The 18,240-nt window shown below is 50.7% G+C and overlaps 1 protein-coding gene across 1 annotated transcript in view; it reads left to right on the plus strand.

Moving 5' to 3' along the window:
* The first annotated feature begins 7,278 nt into the window (after positions 1-7,278).
* Positions 7,279-18,240, plus strand: part of LOC146182644 (protein tolkin-like) — an 803,125-nt gene continuing 792,163 nt past the window's right edge. Inside the window, exon 1 of the mRNA XM_084608884.1 lies at positions 7,279-7,948. Coding sequence (XP_084465010.1) covers positions 7,702-7,948 — 247 coding nt within the window. The 5' untranslated portion in view covers positions 7,279-7,701. The remainder of the gene's footprint in view (positions 7,949-18,240) is intronic.

The raw sequence follows: 18,240 nt of genomic DNA on the forward strand, positions 1-18,240 counted from the left end.
CTACAGACTGCCTATACGCCTCAAATAACGGCTGGCACCATTCCATATTATCATATTGTCACGTCTCGATTGAACGCCAAGGAGGACCCAAAGATAGGACGGGTTTAATAAATCAACCTGGACGAGTCTTGCGCTCCAACTTCCCTCTCTTCCAGGCTCGCGCTTGTGGGGCCCAGTCATCATCTTTGGCGTCGTCTTCTATGCGGCATTTGCCCCCCTCCTCAGGAAGCATCGTCCCGATGAGCATAAAAGGGAGTAGGGGGTCAAGGTCTGTCCGAGTTGTACGGCTTCATGCGTACAACGTGGACGACGTCGGCTTGTTGCTGGCGTCGCTTCGAGGTCGACACCCCGTCTGGCACCACCTCATAAGTGACGTCGGTTAAACGTCGCTGAACAACATATGGCCCGAAATATCGCCGCAATAGTTTTTCGGAGAGTCCACGGCGGCGAATAGGCGTCCAGACCCACACTTTGTCGCCAGGTTCGTACATGACATGTCGGCGTCTATGATTGTAGCGTCGTGCATCATGCTCTTGCTGATTCTTGATCCGCACACGCGCTAGTTGGCGGGCTTCCTCTGCACGCTGAGCGATTTCCTCGGCGTCCTGATCGAGATCGTCGGTGTCGGCATTCGGGAGCAACATTGCATCCAGCATAGTTGTTACTGGTCGCCCGTGAAGGAGGCTGAATGGTGTCATACGAGTGGTGTCTTGGCGTGCCGTATTGTAGGCGAACGTGACGTAGGGAAGAATTTCGTCCCAATTCTTGTGGTTCACGTCAACGTACATGCAAAGCATGTCTGCAATGGTTTTATTGAGGCGTTCCGTCAACCCATTGGTTTGGGGGTGATAGGCTGTAGTTTTACGGTGACTGGTACCACTGAGGCGGAGAACGGTCTCCAAAAGTTCGGCCGTAAATGCAGTTCCTCGGTCAGTTATAATGAGCGCCGGAGCGCCATGCCTCAGGACAATGTTCTCCACGAAGAACCGAGCTGCTTCGGCGGCGGTACCCCTTGGCAGAGCCTTGGTCTCCGCGTAGCGGGTTAGATAATCGGTGGCGACAATTATCCATTTATTTCCGGCTGTCGACGTCGGAAATGGTCCCAGGAGGTCCATGCCGATTTGCTTAAAAGGTGTTGTTGGCACTTGAAGAGGATGGAGTAGGCCAGCTGGTTTTACAGGGGGTGACTTACGGCGCTGGCAGTCTATGCACGTACGTACATAGTGTTTCACTGTCGCAGGCAGTTTTGGCCAGTAGTATCCGTGCTGGACTCTAGCCAACGTGCGGGTGTAGCCTAGGTGACCGGCGGTTGGCTCGTCGTGACACGCTTGCAGAACTTCACGGCGGAGAACAGATGGGACGACGAGTAGATGACTGTTTCCCCCAGGGCGGAAGTTCTTCTTGTAAAGCACGTTGTTGCGAATAAAGAATGAAGAGATTACTCGGGTGAAAATCTTAGGCACAACGGTAGTTCGTTTTTCCAAGAAATCAATAAGAGGGAGCAATTCCTGGTCTTCTCGCTGCTGTTGGGAAAGCGTTGCGTCATCTATGACACCTAAAAATGCAGTGTCTTCATCGGTCATAGTGAAAGGTTCGACCGGCGCTCGCGAAAGGCAGTCAGCATCCGCGTGCTTTTTCCCAGATTTGTAAATAACTGCCATGTCGAATTCTTGTAATCGAAGGCTCCAACGCGCGAGTCTCCCTGAAGGGTCCTTTAGATTCGTCAGCCAACAGAGCGAGTGATGGTCGCTAACGACTTGAAAGGGGCGAGCGTACAAATAAGGGCGGAACTTCATAACCGCCCATACCACTGCAAGGCATTCTTTTTCGGTTGCCGAGTAGTTCGCTTCTGCTTTAGATAGGGTCCTGCTGGCGTAAGCAATTACTTTTTCTACACCACCCTGGCGCTGCACCAGCACAGCACCTAAGCCCACGTTGCTGGCATCCGTATGAAGCAGTGTAGGGGCGTCGTCATCAAAGTGCGCCAGGACAGGTGGTGTCTGTAAACGTCTCCGCAGCTCATTAAACGCTTGTTCCTGTTCTTCACCCCAGTGAAAGACAGCATTGTCACGCGTCAGCGAAGTTAATGGCCAGGCAATTCGTGAGAAACCAGCAATAAACCGGCGGTAATAGGCGCAAAGACCCAGGAAACGCCGCAATGTCTTTTTGTCCGTAGGTGTCGGGAACTTGGCGACTGCGGAGAGCTTTTCAGGATCAGGCCGGACACCTTCTTGGCTAACGACGTGACCTAAGAATTGCAGCTCCTCGTACCCGAAGTGGCACTTCTCGGGTTTTAGTGTGAGGCCCGCAGATTGTATGGCCTGAAATACAGCTAGCAGACGGCGTAGATGCTCTTCAAATGTGGCAGAAAACACAATCACGTCGTCAAGATACACCAGGCATGTTTGCCACTTAAGTCCCGAGAGCACAGTATCCATCAACCTCTGAAATGTTGCTGGTGCTGAGCATAAACCGAACGGAAGGACCTTAAACTCGTACAATCCATCGGGAGTGACGAATGCTGTCTTCTCCCGATCTCTCTCGTCTACTTCTATCTGCCAATATCCACTTTTCAAGTCCATTGATGAGAAGTAACGTGCATTTCGTAGGCGATCAAGGGAATCGTCGATGCGAGGAAGAGGGTACACGTCTTTTTTAGTTACTTGGTTGAGCTTGCGGTAATCTATGCAAAATCGTAAGCTGCCGTCCTTCTTTTTAACAAGTACCACGGGGGAAGCCCAGGGGCTCTGTGACGGCTGGATAACGTCGTCTCTAAGCATTTCGGCCACCTGGCGCTGAATGGCTGCACGTTCTTTCGGAGCTACACGGTAAGGGTTTTGTCGAATCGGGCGAATCGAGTCATCCGTGATGATTCGATGTTTTGTCAAAGGCGTTTGGCCGATCCGCGATTCGGAAGCAAAGCAGTCTCGAAATTGATCTATGAGATCCAAAAGACGGTCCCGTTCTGAAGAAGACAAATTTTTACTCACATCGACGATGGTTACGGGCGTCTTGCACATTGATCCTTCCTGTTGCAGTGAGAAGCAGTGCTGCGCCTTTGGGATGCTGTCGAAAAAGGCCACAGTTGTGCCTTTCGGAATTTGCTGACGCTCGTCGCTGAAGTTTGTCAGCAGCACTTCGGTCTGTCCATTGGTCAAGTTGACTAGCCCTCGAGCTATAGATACACCTCGGCTTAGTACCAGGGCGACTGCCCTTTCGGCGATACCATCGCCGGTATGCGCCATGTCGCACTTCACTTCAACAAGAGAGCATGATCGCGGAGGTAATGTCACTGTCTCATTGGCGACGCGTAAGGGCATCAGTGGTACTTCCGCACAACCAAGGTCTTCATGATTGTTGGTGAAGGCAACGACGCTGTCACGAATGCTGATTACAGCCCCATGAAGACGCAGAAAGTCCATGCCCAAGATGAGATCTTTGCAACAGTCAGGGAGAATAACGAAGCTGCCAACAAACACCGCGTTTCCTATTCCTATCCGGGCAGTGCACTTCCCTGTCGGTGCCAGTAGCTGGCCCCCAGCACTTCTTATTACTGGCCCAGTCCATTCGGTTTTTACTTTGCGCAGCGTGTCAGCCAGTTTCTGGCTAATAATTGAAAAATCCGCCCCGGTATCCACCAGAGCATGTACCTCCAGCCCATCAATGGAAACGGCGAGGTCAGCGCTAACAACGTTATCTGGGTTGCTCGTCTCTTTCGGCATTTTCGGCGGAAGTGCGGCAAGGTCAGCGGTATCAGCTTCGTCGTCGGGGCTGCTCATCTGATGCGGCATTTTCGGTGGTAATGTAGGCGGCATTTTCGGCGGTAGTGCGGCAATGTCAATACTAACGGCAGCGTCAGAAGCACGGGCTGTCGGATGTTGCGGCGGTGGTGAGGGTTTTGACACTTTTAGACTGTGTGCAACCTCCCCTCGTGAGGTTGCGGCTGTTAGTTTCCCCGGTGAGGGCTAGGGGACCGCCGTCCGCCAACGTCAGCATTGCCACGACGCATCGGCGGAGAATAACGCTGTGGCGATGGGGAGGAGCGGCGGCGGAAGCCCGGGGATTCGGTTTCCCTGCTGACCGGAAGGCCGTCGTCGGTTTGGGCAGTGTCAGCGTCGAAGCGGCGGCGAGCAGAAGCAGACGGTAAGGCCTGCCCCTCTTCGCGGTAACGGCAGTACCGATATACGTGGCCAGGTTGTCCGCAGTAGAAACAGAGTGGCCGACTGTCATAACTGCGCCACCTGTCCGTTCGGCGTAGTTGAGAGCACCTGGAAGGCGCCCACTGAGGCCCCTGGAAGAATCGCGTCTCCTGACGGCTTGGTGCGCTCGGTGAGGCGTGGTCTGGAGGCGGGCGACGTAGGACCGCGGCGTAGCTCTCAGATTGCGGCTCGTGATAAGGTGCAGGAATGTTGGCCGGGTAGTTGACCGGTTGTGGAACGCGGTATGGTGGTTCGGAAATGACTGCCGCGTTGTCGACTGGATGAAATTCGTTGCACTGGGCAGACGGTGTTAGGGAGCACCGAATTTCATTCCTTACAGCCTGCACGAGGGCCTCTGACGACTGAGCTTTCGTAACCGAAATTCGCTGCAACTCCTCAAGGACAATTTCTCTAATCATGTCTCGAAGAGTGGTCTGATCTGTTGCAGTCAGCGCCGCCGCAGTCGTCGGGGCACAGCCGGCTGGTCGGTTGTACTGGCGGCACCGATCTTGGAGGGCTCGCTCTATAGCCGTAGCGTCCTTAATGAACTCACTCACGGTTTTAGGTGGGTTGCGTACTAAGCCGGCAAACACCTGTTCTTTGATACCGTGCATGAGATGCCGTAACTTCTTTGGCTCACTCATATCAGGGTCGGCACGGCGAAAAAGGCGAGCCATGTCTTCCGCAAACATAGCCACGCTCTCATTCGGCTTCTGGACACGCACTTCAAGCAGGCGCAGCGCATTGTCGCGTCGATCAGTTCTCGCAAAGGTGTCTACAAGCTGGCGGCGGAAGTCGTTCCATGTGGATAAGCTGGCCTCGTGGTTTTCAAACCACGTTCTAGCATTATCCTGAAGGGCAAAATAAACATTGCAAAGCTTGTGATCTTCGCTCCACTGATTAATCTTGGCCACTCGCTCAAACTGGTCAAGCCAGTCCTCGACATCTTCAAACGCTTCCCCGCGAAAGCACTCTGGCACCTTGGTGTTCTGAAGAGTCACCGGCGTAGGGTTGGGATGTGCCATGGCTTTGGAGACCTGATGGACTTGGTCGTTTGAAGAGTAGCTTGGCAGATGGTTGTACTCCGGGGCTAGGCCTAGAAGGCGGCGGCTAGCGCGATGTACAGGCGTGTCGATGTCTGGGATTCGCTGTGGACTGCCGGAAGGAGTCTTATGCATACCCCAGCGCGCTCCACCAGTGTCACGTCTCGATTGAACGCCAAGGAGGACCCAAAGATAGGACGGGTTTAATAAATCAACCTGGACGAGTCTTGCGCTCCAACTTCCCTCTCTTCCAGGCTCGCGCTTGTGGGGCCCAGTCATCATCTTTGGCGTCGTCTTCTATGCGGCAATATGATGTTAGCGTTGTTCAGCATTATGATCCGAAGTCATCCAAGAGCTCTCTGTCTTCTTTCGGTGCCTTCCAGAAAAAAGAAGGGCCTGCAGCTATGCGGCGCATTGAGAAAGGAAACCCGTAGTTTTCTGTTTACGTGTATGTATAGAGAAAGGCCTTCGCAAGTTTTGGTTTTTGCGGTGCATAACATTGACCTTCTTTGTCATAGAATCTGGAACGCATACGCGTCCTTTTTAAAACCCTAAAAAGTCGTTGCTTAGCGTGTCTTAATTTCTTTGTATAGCTTTATTTGTTAATCAAAGAATATAAGTGCAGTATTTAACGTGCGGCTGAAAGCTTATTATATCGCAATGTACGTACCTTCTCCACTGCTTAAAGCCAACTTCCCCGTTGGCCGCTGGTAAAGATGGTATGAGCTCTGGTCATGGTGGTTTCTGTTGTTTCGAGCTTTATGAAAAATAAATCAGGCATTTAAACTTTGTTAGAAGTCAATAATAAGAAAGTAGAAGGGCATTGAAAGACTGATAGCATTTATCAAGCCTCAGGTGACATTGTGCAATAAACGCAAATGCAATGTGCCGAAAAAATTGACAGCAATTTTCTGGTTTTTAGATCATCGTATCGACCGTTATAATACAGCAAGCACGCATTTGCGGTGCACGGCAGTTCCTGTCGGTACCAAGCTGGACCACTCCCGTATCCCGAACCACATATTTATTATCTGCGCCTTGCCGCCGTGACGTAGAAGTTGGGACGCTCAACTTCTGAGATCCAGGACGTGGGTTAGAACACTGCCGCGGTGGTCGCGCTTTGTTGGCGGCAAAACGCAAGGCGCGCATGCAGTATGAGATGTCGGAGTGCGTAAGAAAACCTCAGGTGGTCAAAATTAATCAGCAACCTCCTACTAATGGGTTTCAATATCCCATGTCCCTTAGGGACGGTGCGTGCCTTATAATACGTTTAGTATATGCGCTACAGCTTCTTGAATGGGCTAGCGTATACAGGTCGGGAGTTGAGTGCCGCGCTCACAGATGGCACCACACGCATCTCTACCACTCGTCTCTACGCACGGGCAACCGCGCATGTTTCTCAGTCGCTTGTGTCGCCTACGCTAAGAACAAATAGATACACGCACCGCATGTACTGATGAGGGGTTCCAGACAGCGAATAACTGAACATCAGGACAGAATTTTAAGCATGTCTGTCTACTTTTGGTTGTTCTCTATTGCGTCCATAGTCCTCCTGCCTAGATGGGGCCGCTGCAACTAAGCCAATTACTCGTGCACGCGCAAGGCTGAACGATGATATAAAAGAGCAGCTCTTTCAAAATCGTCCGCAGGGGGCGACTCTCGGCGCCGCAAGTGGAACTGGAAAGGGGCGCTCCGCAGTTGACTCCGCGGCCGGGTTGTCGTGGCAAGCAGCCGACGAGATGATGATGGACCCGAGGAGTAACCAACGGAGGACTCTAAACGGAGCATAGGACGCCGCCGCGAATCGCTTTGATACGCGCTAATAACCGGCCTAGGAAAACAAAGACGGGGCAATGCGAGTCAGCCAGAAAGGAAACAAAGTCCGGGCATCAAAACGACAGGCTACAATTATACAGAGACGGAGGAGTGACAGGGAGAGGAGGAGCGCGAGGAGGTTGCGCGCAGGCGCGAGCAGCGAGAGCGGTGTGGGCGCCCCTCTTCCTTTCCCGGGTTCCTGCGCGCACCGCCACCGGCGAGCAGAGACGCGTGAGCGGTGGCGTCGGCGGCGGTAGTCAGCGCGCGCTTCTCTCGTTTTCGCCGGGCAACGCGCACGCCGCGGGCGGACCGCGCGACATCTGCACTACGCGAGCAGTGCGCCCGTTCACTGCTGGCTCGGTTAAGCGCGGGAACGCTTGTTCGCCGATGACCGGCTTTTTGTTTTTTGTTTTTTTTTCTCTCTCTTCTGTTAGTCTGATTTAGTTGGGCCGATCACTCGGGTGCCGGCGCACGTGCTGTTTTGTTTTTCTCGGCGGACCCTCGGTCCCCTACTTGTGCTCGGGTGAGGGTGCTATCGCCGGCCATCTGTTACCGAACTACCTCCGTCGGTTGACTCTCCGAGACGGGGGCTCGCCTTCAGCTCGGCAATCCTCGCCACCGACGGAACGCCACTGGCCAGCGTCATGACTCGAGTGGACGATCGGTGCTGCTCGTCGCCTGGCCACCCCTTGGGGCCTCAGCACCGCGGCGTACTGTGCGCTGTCGCCCCGCACCTGGTGACATGGCTTCTGGTGTCGGTGCTGCTTGTACTTTGCTTGCTGGCCGCCGAGAACCGCGTGGACGCGAGACATTTCACGGCGGATGAGCTGCTGCGGACCAAGTTTCCAATGAGGGTCTCGGATGACCTAGACCTCGATCCCTGCAAATCAGGTGGGTCGCCGCCTTCATTTCTTTCTACCCCATCCGAACCATCTAAAGAAACAGTAGTTAGTTGATTACTCACATTCGCGTGGCTTCTGAAGCTGAGGGAGAACTATATTTGTTATCAGTGCGCACTACATGCACTGCGTGTACTGCGCACTGATCACGAAGGCGCTGTGACTAGTTGATGAACCACGTACACAGCGCGATTGCGATGAAATTCAACGGGCCAAGTTTCATGTTCGCGCACGGCAAAACACACTGACGAAAGAGGCTGCTCCTTTATCGGCCTCTTGTTCGTGGTTTTGAAATCATGAACCATCAGCCGCGGTATTCTCTGTTGAAATTTCCCAACCGCGTTAGGAAGACAGCCGTAACGCCTTTGACGAATAGGCTTCACGGTTTACTCCACCTTAGTGAATCGATGGTTTCTTTGGTAGCCGTTTCCGCGATCCGTAAATCCCGCCATTCAAGGTTTCTGCTGCATTGAAGGTGCTTGAATTGCTCGTATTTTAGTAGCGCTTCAAAACGACATAGGTTTGCATCTTGTGTCATTTTGTATATGTACTAACACCGAAGATGCTTTGGGAAGATTCCCATGAAAAAAAAAAAATCCGTTCTGGGCTAATTGAGCGTAGGAGTATATCTTTTTTAAATGAAACAAAAAAAGAATGCTGAGGCTGCTTTCCGGCTGCTCTCTGCAGCCGGCAGGTAACCTATACTACCTTTCATTTTCCCAAGCTGTCTCTTTCCTGAGCTGCGGAAATCACCCTTTGCGCTAGTGCTGTGCGGTTATTCTGGCTTCACGTGTCAAGTGAGTCTTCAACGCGAGAATGCAGCTGCGCCAAGTAGTCACAGAGAAAGCTTGTTTCTAGGAGAATGTGCCGCGTTTGAGATTCATCATTCAGTCGAAATGTGCGACCGTCGTTATTACGGGGTCGCACAACTCTCGGCCTCTGCAAGAAAGTGCGTCAAACACGTGCTTGCCCCTGCCGCGTGGCCCGCGAAGTGTTGACCCATGTGTCTCGATCCCGCACCAGGCACTCCGGCGGAATGTTTTGCGGCGGTCAAACGGCGACCTTGACTGCATTCGGGGCCGTCTGGGGGAGAGGAGAGCGTGGTTCTGTGCCTCCTGTTCCGCTCCGAACCCCCTTCCCACACCCATTTAATGCTCGGTAACCAGCACTTAGGTCTCGCGCGACGGCGGCAAGCCAAGGCGGGCAAACGCCGTCTGTGTACTGGGAGTAGCACTGAGGCCTTCCGCGTACCAAGCAACGGGGGCTCCCCGAGAAACCTCTCTGCCCCCCAAGCACACGGCGTCCACGCAGCGCCACGCTTTCTCCTGTTTTGTCTCTCATCTTTTTCGCTGTCAGCGATATCATCCCGAGACTGTGCACAATCCGCAAGGGCTTCTTGCGGCCGTGCTCGCTTCCGCCGTCAAAGACCCTATTAACGGAGACGCGGCGTCATTTCTCTTAACTTCCTCGGAGTCATGGTCATGATTAGGAACGTAGAAGATGATGTGGCCGAAATGGAAACATCCCACAGCTGCTGCGGCAGGTGCTAAGCTGGATCGAAAGTTTGCTTGCAAGCGGGGCATTCACATGACGCTTATCCCGTCTTATTTCATCCACTGCGGAGTAGGACGCGAATCTGAATTCTTGGAAGTACTCAAACTTTGTTTTTCTCTCCCTCTTCCTTGCTAGCTCCCCATCTGTATAGTCAAAGGAACGGAAACTGGTCCTACTCGGCGTCTGCAGCTGCACGAGTAAATTGTCTTTAATGTGGTTACCTAACATTATTAGTGCTTGGCACATAATAGCAGCGCAATTTGGTGCCGTGTACGATATCCTAAGTATAACTGCTTAAACACACAGGCTGACTGCAACTGTTCACAATTATTCAACGTCGAATATCCGGCAGCTAAGTAACGCATGAGTTGGTGCGTGAGTTATCTAGGTCAATGCTACATCGGCTCCAAAGGACGAGACCACATTTTAATTTTCTGGCCGCAGACGCAGAAGATCCGACGCAATGCACGCTGGTATGTTGGGCAAAGAGAACCACATACGTAGTATCGGGGACAGAAGTCCCTGCAAAACGCAAACGGCAAAAAAGCGCTCAGGTTTCATATCGGCCAGAATCCAGAACATATTTATTGATGTGAAAGTTGAACTTGAGTTCTCTCATGCATTGTAGAGAGATAAGGCTGTTATTAGTTCAGATCTCGATTCTAGTTCAATATCGATTGTACCTCTGGTCGTCCATTAGGTGCTGCGTTAGAATAAAGTAGTTGATGGTAACTGGCGACTTCTCTTTACAGCCTACTTTCCAAGCTGTAGGTGCCGCGCGTATACGTGTATTCATAAGCAATAACTTGAACCTTAGTTCATGTTGGCAAAAAAATGTTCAGAAGTAAAAACATCCGAATTAATAATTTGTCCTACCGAATGTCGTCAGGATGTATCTAATTTGTTGTCTCTCTATCCCATAAACGCAAGGGGCAATGTTTTTCGGAGCGAAAGCCTTCCACACTTTCCAATTGACGGACCTCAATATTGGTTTGTCTACATTCACGGCTGTCGCTTCTGTTTGCGACGAACTGTGCTATCTCGGCCGAGCCACGTGTGTGATGTGATTATTATCCCGGACGCTGACATGTGCGGTGTCTCTCAGCTGCGGCCCTTACCGTATCCCGGAGAATTCTGCCACTTTAACCTACAGGCAGAAAACTGCTTCTTTGTCCGAGCATTTCGCGGACTCTGCTCCATCCAGTTTTTTTTTTTTTTTTTCGCCTCGCCCGCGATGATGTTCTTCTCTGTACCATATATTTTGTGCCCTCTTATCCGCCGCTCAACACCACTCCAAGTGCTATCCACGAAGGAGTGTTTAAAATAATAAAGTAAAAAAAGAACAGGCCAATTTGGGGAAACAACTTTGCAGGGAACAGTATGTACCGAAAAGGAAAAAGATAAGTGGTGGCAAGGGAGTCTAGGGGTAAACAAAATACAGGAAACGACTGGACGGCGCTGGAGAAGCGCGGCTCCCAAAGTGAAAGACAGTTCGCTTTCGTTGGCACCCGGCAAGGTGCGAAATGGGCGGCAATAGGCTTTTGACGGCCGACCGGAGAGAGGGATAGCTTCTTCCCCCATAATCTCGCCAAAAAGGCTTATCGCCACGGACAAAGGAAAGCACCAAGAAACATGGGAATGCGGAAAGGTCAAAGAGAACGGTGCGCTCTCCTGCGCTGCAGCAATTTCGGCCCTACCTGACTCTCGGAAGGCGTGCGGGGTTCTTCAGAAAATTCCCACTGCCGAATTTAGAGCCACGCTAAACAAATTCACGAAAAATGGTACCACCTACGATAAGCCATGTGCTCGGACCCACCTGGATGCTTACCAGTTCGGTTTGGCTTGATTTGGTTTATGGGGTTTTTAATGTCCCAAAGCGACACAGGCTATGAGAGATGCCGTAGTGGAGGACTCCGGAAATTTCGACCACCTGGGGTTCTTTAGCGTGCACTGACATCGCACAGCACACGGACGCCACTCCGTTTCGCCTCCATCGGAAGGCAGCCGCCGGCGGTCGGGATCGAACCCGGGAACTCCGGCACACTAGTTGGGCATCTTGACCACTGCACCACCGCGGCGGGGCTCAGCAGTTCGGACGAAGTGAGCACTATAGTGAGGAGAATGGGCCAGAAGGGTTGGCCTAGGTGAGTTTCAAAGCAGCGCCGGCTCGTTGCTGCAGTCAAGGAGTGTCCACACAAAGGTGCGGCGTCTTTGATTAGGTCACTATATTAACATTGGCTACCTTCTAAAGTAATATCTTGGCACAGCTAATGAGTCAGCTCTCCTATATCAGTGTCATTCCGGTTATGTTTCTTTTCCTGTGGTTTAAGGCGGTTTCATGCCTCCGGGAATATAGTGAATAAGGAAATTGTGCAATATGGTTTACTGTGGAGCCTGTACTGGCCAACGATTGGGCATCCAGATTGTGCACCCACTAAGCCAGGTCTGTCGCAATAAATTTATCATCGGTAATGGAGCAATAAAAAAAAAGCACTACCTCCAGCAAATCCGCGCTTTCAAAAACTAGCCGAGGAGCAGCGAATGAACGCTTGGGGCGATTTGTGACAGATTCAGGCGATTGGAGGCACCTGGCATTGCTTGGGCTAACGAAGAAATTGAAATTAGGTGGTATTTAAGTGCAGTCGTTGTACATACCAGCCTTACTCGGCATGAGGTAAAAAAAAAAATGACGGACGATTTAGCGTGGTTAGACAAAAGCGAATTCGAGGCGCTAGCACAATGGCTTTCACTTGGGTTTCGGTTTGCGGCTTAGTTTTTAAGGTCACGAGCAGGCTCTAGAGAAAAGTGCTCGAACTGCGCCGGCAGTGAAAATTTGAGGGCAATGGGATAGCAGTGTGTTTGCATCCATTGTGCACGAAGGGACGACGACAGCACAGCGCCAGAGAGTGGCAGTTAAATACGCATGATGTTCGGCTGCTGTGATTATCTGATGTAGTAAGCAGTGTAACTGATCTATTGGCGACGCAGCGGGATAGCAATACAGCCTTGACTATAGAGTGTTTGTTTCTCTTAGCTTTCCAACTGCGACCTGCGAGGACAGAAAGAAGATCGGCGAATGCAGGCGCGGGCAGCAGCCTTTGGTGTCATCAGGGGGACGCAGCAGCCAGGGTTGTTGTAGCCCAGGCCTGGAAACGTTCGTATGTCTGTGCCCACAAGACAGCGTTTGTTTCGCTGAGGAACGAACACAGCAAGTACGCCAGCCTAGTCTCTACGCTCAAATCGACCTATAACAAGCTAATGGATTTAACGAAGGATTTCCTACGGAACCTCGCATACAAGGAAATATATTTGATGCATATGTTTCACAAAGTAAACGTTTTCGTCAAACGTATATATCTGACCCCGAACGAACCTCACTTCGGCAGTATTGAGAGCAGCACAAGATATCAACATACGCGCGAAACGTTCCCCACGGGGAGCATTTCGCCGGCGCTTACTTTGCGCACAAATTTTGACACTGGCGCGCCCATACCAGTTGCTATGTACATTTTGATTCCCGGTGTTTTTCTTGTGTGGCCGTGCGGGAAGGCCGTTTCTTTTCATGAGCCCCCTTGTGCTGTGTGTAGTTTGTTTTCGCGACGTGATGACGTCGAGCCAAAACTTGACAAAGCTTTCGCTCATCTTGGCTGTATTGATGTCCCGCTAGTTTCCCAAGGCCAAGGCGAATGACAGCGGCGGAAAGCGCGAGGTGATTTTTCCTGACCCTGAAATGATCAGACCACTGTTAGTGTTCGGTCTGGTGTGCAGATTCTCTACAAGATAGTCGTTTGGTTTGGCTTGGTTTGTGGGGTTGTAATGTCCCAAAGCTACTCAAGCTATGAGAGACGTCGTAGTGGAGTACTCCGGAAATTTCGACCACCTGGGGCTCTTTAACGGGCACTGACATCGCACAGTATAAGGGCTTTTTGCCTTCACCGAAAAGCGGCCGCCGAGGCCTAGGTTCGATCCCGCATCCTTGGGGACAGAAGTCGAGCGCCCTAACCACTACGCGGGGCACAAGAGTTTTGTATTTGCTGGAACAGTACGACCAGCGTGTTGGTGCGTCATGCGGGGAGTCCGAGAGAAAGGAGTATTCGCAACGAAATCCATGTCGGCTGGAGCTCCTGGTAAGCGTAACTTTGGAATAAAACTGTTATCTCGACTATATACAGTCGCGGGAGGCTGACACTGCAACAAACGGTCGTCCGTTGGTGTGCCTATATTCGGGCGCGTTTGGAGGAGATTGTTGCAGGAATAACGTTGTACAGGGCAGGAATAGACAATCTCCTCTGCAAAGCGTTCAAAGCAATGCGATGACGGCGACCCCTTTCATAGCAGCGGCGTCGTTTGAATGCATATGCCTTACTTATTCCCGTAAACTAGTTGGTACCGTTACACGTTCTATTCCTGAATTTACAGCCACCAGTGGTGCTGTGAAATAATGATCTGTACGTTTCTGCTGCCTGCCAAGATTTTCAAGGATTTCAAGAAAAAGCGGTGGAATTCAGATTTAAAAACGAATTGGTAGGTTTTCAATTGTCCAATATTCGGGAAGATAATGCAGAATGGAAGCACCGCAGTCTAAGCCGAATGCGTAGGCAGAGAAAATAAGAGAAAAGAAAGAAAGAAGAGACAATAAAAATGCTGTAAGAACGCCCCTATTCCCCTTTAGGCGTAACCTGTATTGTGTGAACAAGACATGTCTCCAAATTTTCACTCCGTCGTTCTCAATGAAAACCACCATCGTTCTACGCGTTAACAAGCGGTCGTTCCTTAATAAAGACCATCAACTACGCTTATCATTGCCCACTTAAGACTGAGTTTGTTTTCATCAGGCTGAACGAGGCGTGGTGTCGGCACAAGGAACGAGTTCGCAACACCAGGCTTATCTGTTCTGCAAAAATAGGCAGTGGCGAAAGCAGCTTTCTGTCTGAAATAATTTTTCAAGGTATACAAAGTAACAGTTGGATTTGAAATGTCGACCAATACCTGCAATAGTTCGTTTGTCAGTGCCATACCGGCCACCTAATGGCTTTGAAGACAACTGCGGCTTGTTTTCTCTTTCCTTTTTTTTTGTTTGGTTGGCCATAAATTGTGTATGACGACAGATTTTTGGACTTTGCTACAATGCTCCTAGCACCACCGCGACCTATACGCACGTGCTCGCCTCCAAGATAACAGGGCCGAACGAACCACCGTCGAAAATTCTTCCCTGTGGTTATTTGAATCACTTTAGCAGGGAGCACTGTGCACGTTTACCTGTGCATTTCGCGAAAAATATGCCTTTTCTCTACACACCACTTCGGTCTTCATTCGTGAACAGCCCACGTTTACTGCCGTGAAGCCCACTCCACCGATTTGGTCTCACTTGTCACTGGCATCACAGCAGCGCATGACCACTGCGCCTCCAGCTTCCAAAGTACTCTTTACGAAGCGACAGCACTGCTGCCAGCTAAAATCATGCATTAGGTTTCTCTCTTCCCCCTTAGTGACGAAGCTTTCTCGCCTCCTCAGTATATCGCCGGCGCCAAAAACGCGGCGCTCTGGCTGCATGTTGCGCTGTCATGCGGGCAAATTGGATGACGGGGGAGCAGATACCCCTGCAGCGGCGCCGCTCCCGCACTGCTGATGTTGTTCGCTCAAACCGCTATCGTGGCTCTCCAATGTGCTAGTCATGGGCTATTTTTGTTTGTATTTTGCGGTCGTTTGTTTGAGCGAAAAAGAAAGAGAGAGAAAGACGCCCGCGAGGCTTTGCTTACCGTAAATAATTTAGTCGAGTTTTCTGAGTTTGCTTAACTTTTCACATTGTAACTCTTGCCGGTTGCCACAATTCAACAACTTAAGTTATTTATGTTACCTAAATAGTTTGCTACGAACCAAAACAGTGTCTGCATGCGCAAAGGGGCTGCTAGTGACATTTTATTTTTTAGCCCTCGGCTCAAGTTAGCTGCGACGCCCGGTATACCCGGCCCTAGGTGATTTAAGGGCGCTACAGTCAAGTGACCCGCGGCGTAAAAAAATCAAGTCGTAATTACTTGTTACAGGCGGCTCATGACTTCGCTTTATATATTAGTCGGTTCATGATAACTGTCTTAGGAGAACGCACGCTTGCAATCTATATGATGCTGGGCCATTTTTCGTGGGATATAGTGAAGGCGCAGACCGGAACACGTGCGCATTTGAGAAGCCAGAATGTAAGCATACAGAAAGGCAACTTCGAAAAGCAGAATTACAGAACGCGCTGTCGGCAGGCTATCCCTTCTGGACTGCTTGTGCGCGTGGAAATAGAGAGAAAAGCTCTGGCTGCTGAGCCGATTACTTTCAGTGTCGTCACCGAGCAATACCTGAGAGTATGGACTGTCGCAGCGGGCGCTACCGTAGCGCGACTGCAGACAGTATAGGGGATAATTCAGAAGCGAACAGAGGCAGTGACCATGTAAGACCTCACTCTCGTCCAGTACGCTCCTCCTTTCGAGCGACGAATGGCGCGATTCTCTTTGCTCAAGTGCTTCGCCTCTGAACCTAGCAGTATCGCAGAGAAGCAAGTGTCGCGGCACACGATAGATGCCAACCGAGCACAAAAAGGACGACCAAACAAGCGTCCAGGGGCGAAACAATGGGAGCCCAGTGGAAGCTGCGAACTTGGCGCGCAGCAAGCGACGTTCGAAGGAGCCCGACCTGCCTAGAGTCCACGCGCGTCACGCGCACAACAGTCGTCGGCGCTGTAAAAGTTTCAACGCCAGAACCGCCGTGGCTGCCAGACAGAGCGACGCCAGCAACGGCGCCGATTCGTCTCCTAAACGAAGGCTCGTTTGCATGCGCGTCATGCGCAGCTTCTTCGAAGGATGCGAACCAACGGTGAGGGTTCTGGAATGCACGCATGTCTCGAGCCGGACACGAGTTTAACAAACGCAAATTACTATGTTATTTTTTATTTATTCGATACTGTTAGCAAACTTTTGGCCACAGAGGTAAGATTACTTACAAAACAAAAAAAAGGTGCTGTTTGTTACAAATCACTGTCGTGCTATGACGACAAAAACAAACAAAGAAACAATAAAATACAAAGCACGAACAAAATTATACAATGAACAGTCAACTCTGAGTCAACAATCAACAGAACTTCAATTCAAGACTTCTTAGCAAACTAGAACTTCCAAAAAAGTAGCAAAAGACACAGAAATCACAAGTAAGGAACACCGGCTGTTAGAAAGGATTCGGGCGTTGACAGGTTCACCGCCTCATTCAGCAGCCCGTTCCACTCAATAATGGTTCTTGGGAAAGTTGAAGCCTTTGCACGTTTGTTCGACATTGGGGCACCAAAGTCGCCTTGCTGCGTTTCGCATGGGTAGGTCGTGCCGTGTTAAATTGCATGTATGTCTGGAAATCTAGTTTTATTTGTTCATTTGCAATGTTGAATATCATTTTGAGGCGGTGCAACTTTCACTGGATCATTCATTAATTCCTGCTTCATCGGGTTCTTCTCTCCCATCTTCCTTTTTGTTTTCTGTGAACTGCCTGGACGATTGTGCGACGCCTATGGTCGTTGCCATATATGTGGCCTCCGTCGCGAGCTCCGTGACGTCGCCGACTCGTAACGAAAGATGAATGGCCGGCGCGAGAAAGGCCGTTTTGTGATACAGCGGCGCGCAAAAAGTAACTCTTGGGTCCGCTGGTTCTGTCACTCTCTTGTAGTACATCGGCTACTCCGCCGTGGAGGGCGGCCCGCATGAGCGCGATCGAACCACCGTTTGGGCCAATGCGACGACATTTTATTTGCGAAGCCCTACTTTCAGGATGTTCACAAGGAGTTGGGCTGACAGGGTTATTGAAGAGCCACAAAAGCTTAAGTGCCACCTCACCAACACATGGTTTTCTGCACTATTGTCAACCGCATCTGTGGGACATCGACAATCGTACGAACCGAAAGAGGAGTTCAACGCTAATGTCATTTCGAACAAAACATTGCAGAGACAAGATTTAGGAACAAGTACCAAACTGCTGAGGAACTTAAAATTATTTACTCTTTACTTGACTTAATTGCAGCTCCTCATGAAAAAGCACGAAGGCCACCCAAATTTTTGAGGAGACTGAACGAGACGCTTCGACGCAGTCTTGGGCATCCTGGCGGCACAAAAAGAAAGACAATGTGACAGTTTGCTAAGTGATAGATTGGTAATTTTTGTTTTTAATGCGGGCTCTTTCTTTCTTACATAATTTAACCTGCTGTCATAAAAATGGCACAATTAACGATAGGAATGGGATGTGAAACAAACGACCACCTAGTGCCGACGGCGTACGTATCGTACAATAGCTGGGCTTGTCACTGTCGTCTGCTAGAAAAAAATCCCGCAAACAGAATTCTATTGTTGCCAGCGAGCAGTTCTGCTGCTGCTTCCTTGACCGCTCGTTGAGGGAAGCGGTGTAATGAAGCAAGACTCGTTTCGCGTTCGACCTCTGCAGCCGTGGGTATCTCTAGTTTTCATTTCTGCGCAGGTGGCGGTGAAATGCTCGGCGCTGCTTCACGCTCCATATGGCCCGAGGAAAGCAGTCGGCAGCAGCCCCAGAGCAGGACGAATAAAGGCGCAGGAAAAATCCGGTGTTATGTTTTGAGAACTGCGGAGGCTTCCTGTAAAATTTTGGCTCTTAGGAGAAATATCAATTCCAGGCCAGGGGTGTATATTGCACTCTCCGATATGCCGGCGCAAAGTGACGCGAGAAACAAACGCG

Source organism: Amblyomma maculatum, chromosome 7 (genome assembly GCF_055883805.1).
Source record: "Amblyomma maculatum isolate TAMU_Amacu chromosome 7, ASM5588380v1, whole genome shotgun sequence".
In the NCBI taxonomy this organism is placed as follows: domain Eukaryota; kingdom Metazoa; phylum Arthropoda; class Arachnida; order Ixodida; family Ixodidae; genus Amblyomma; species Amblyomma maculatum.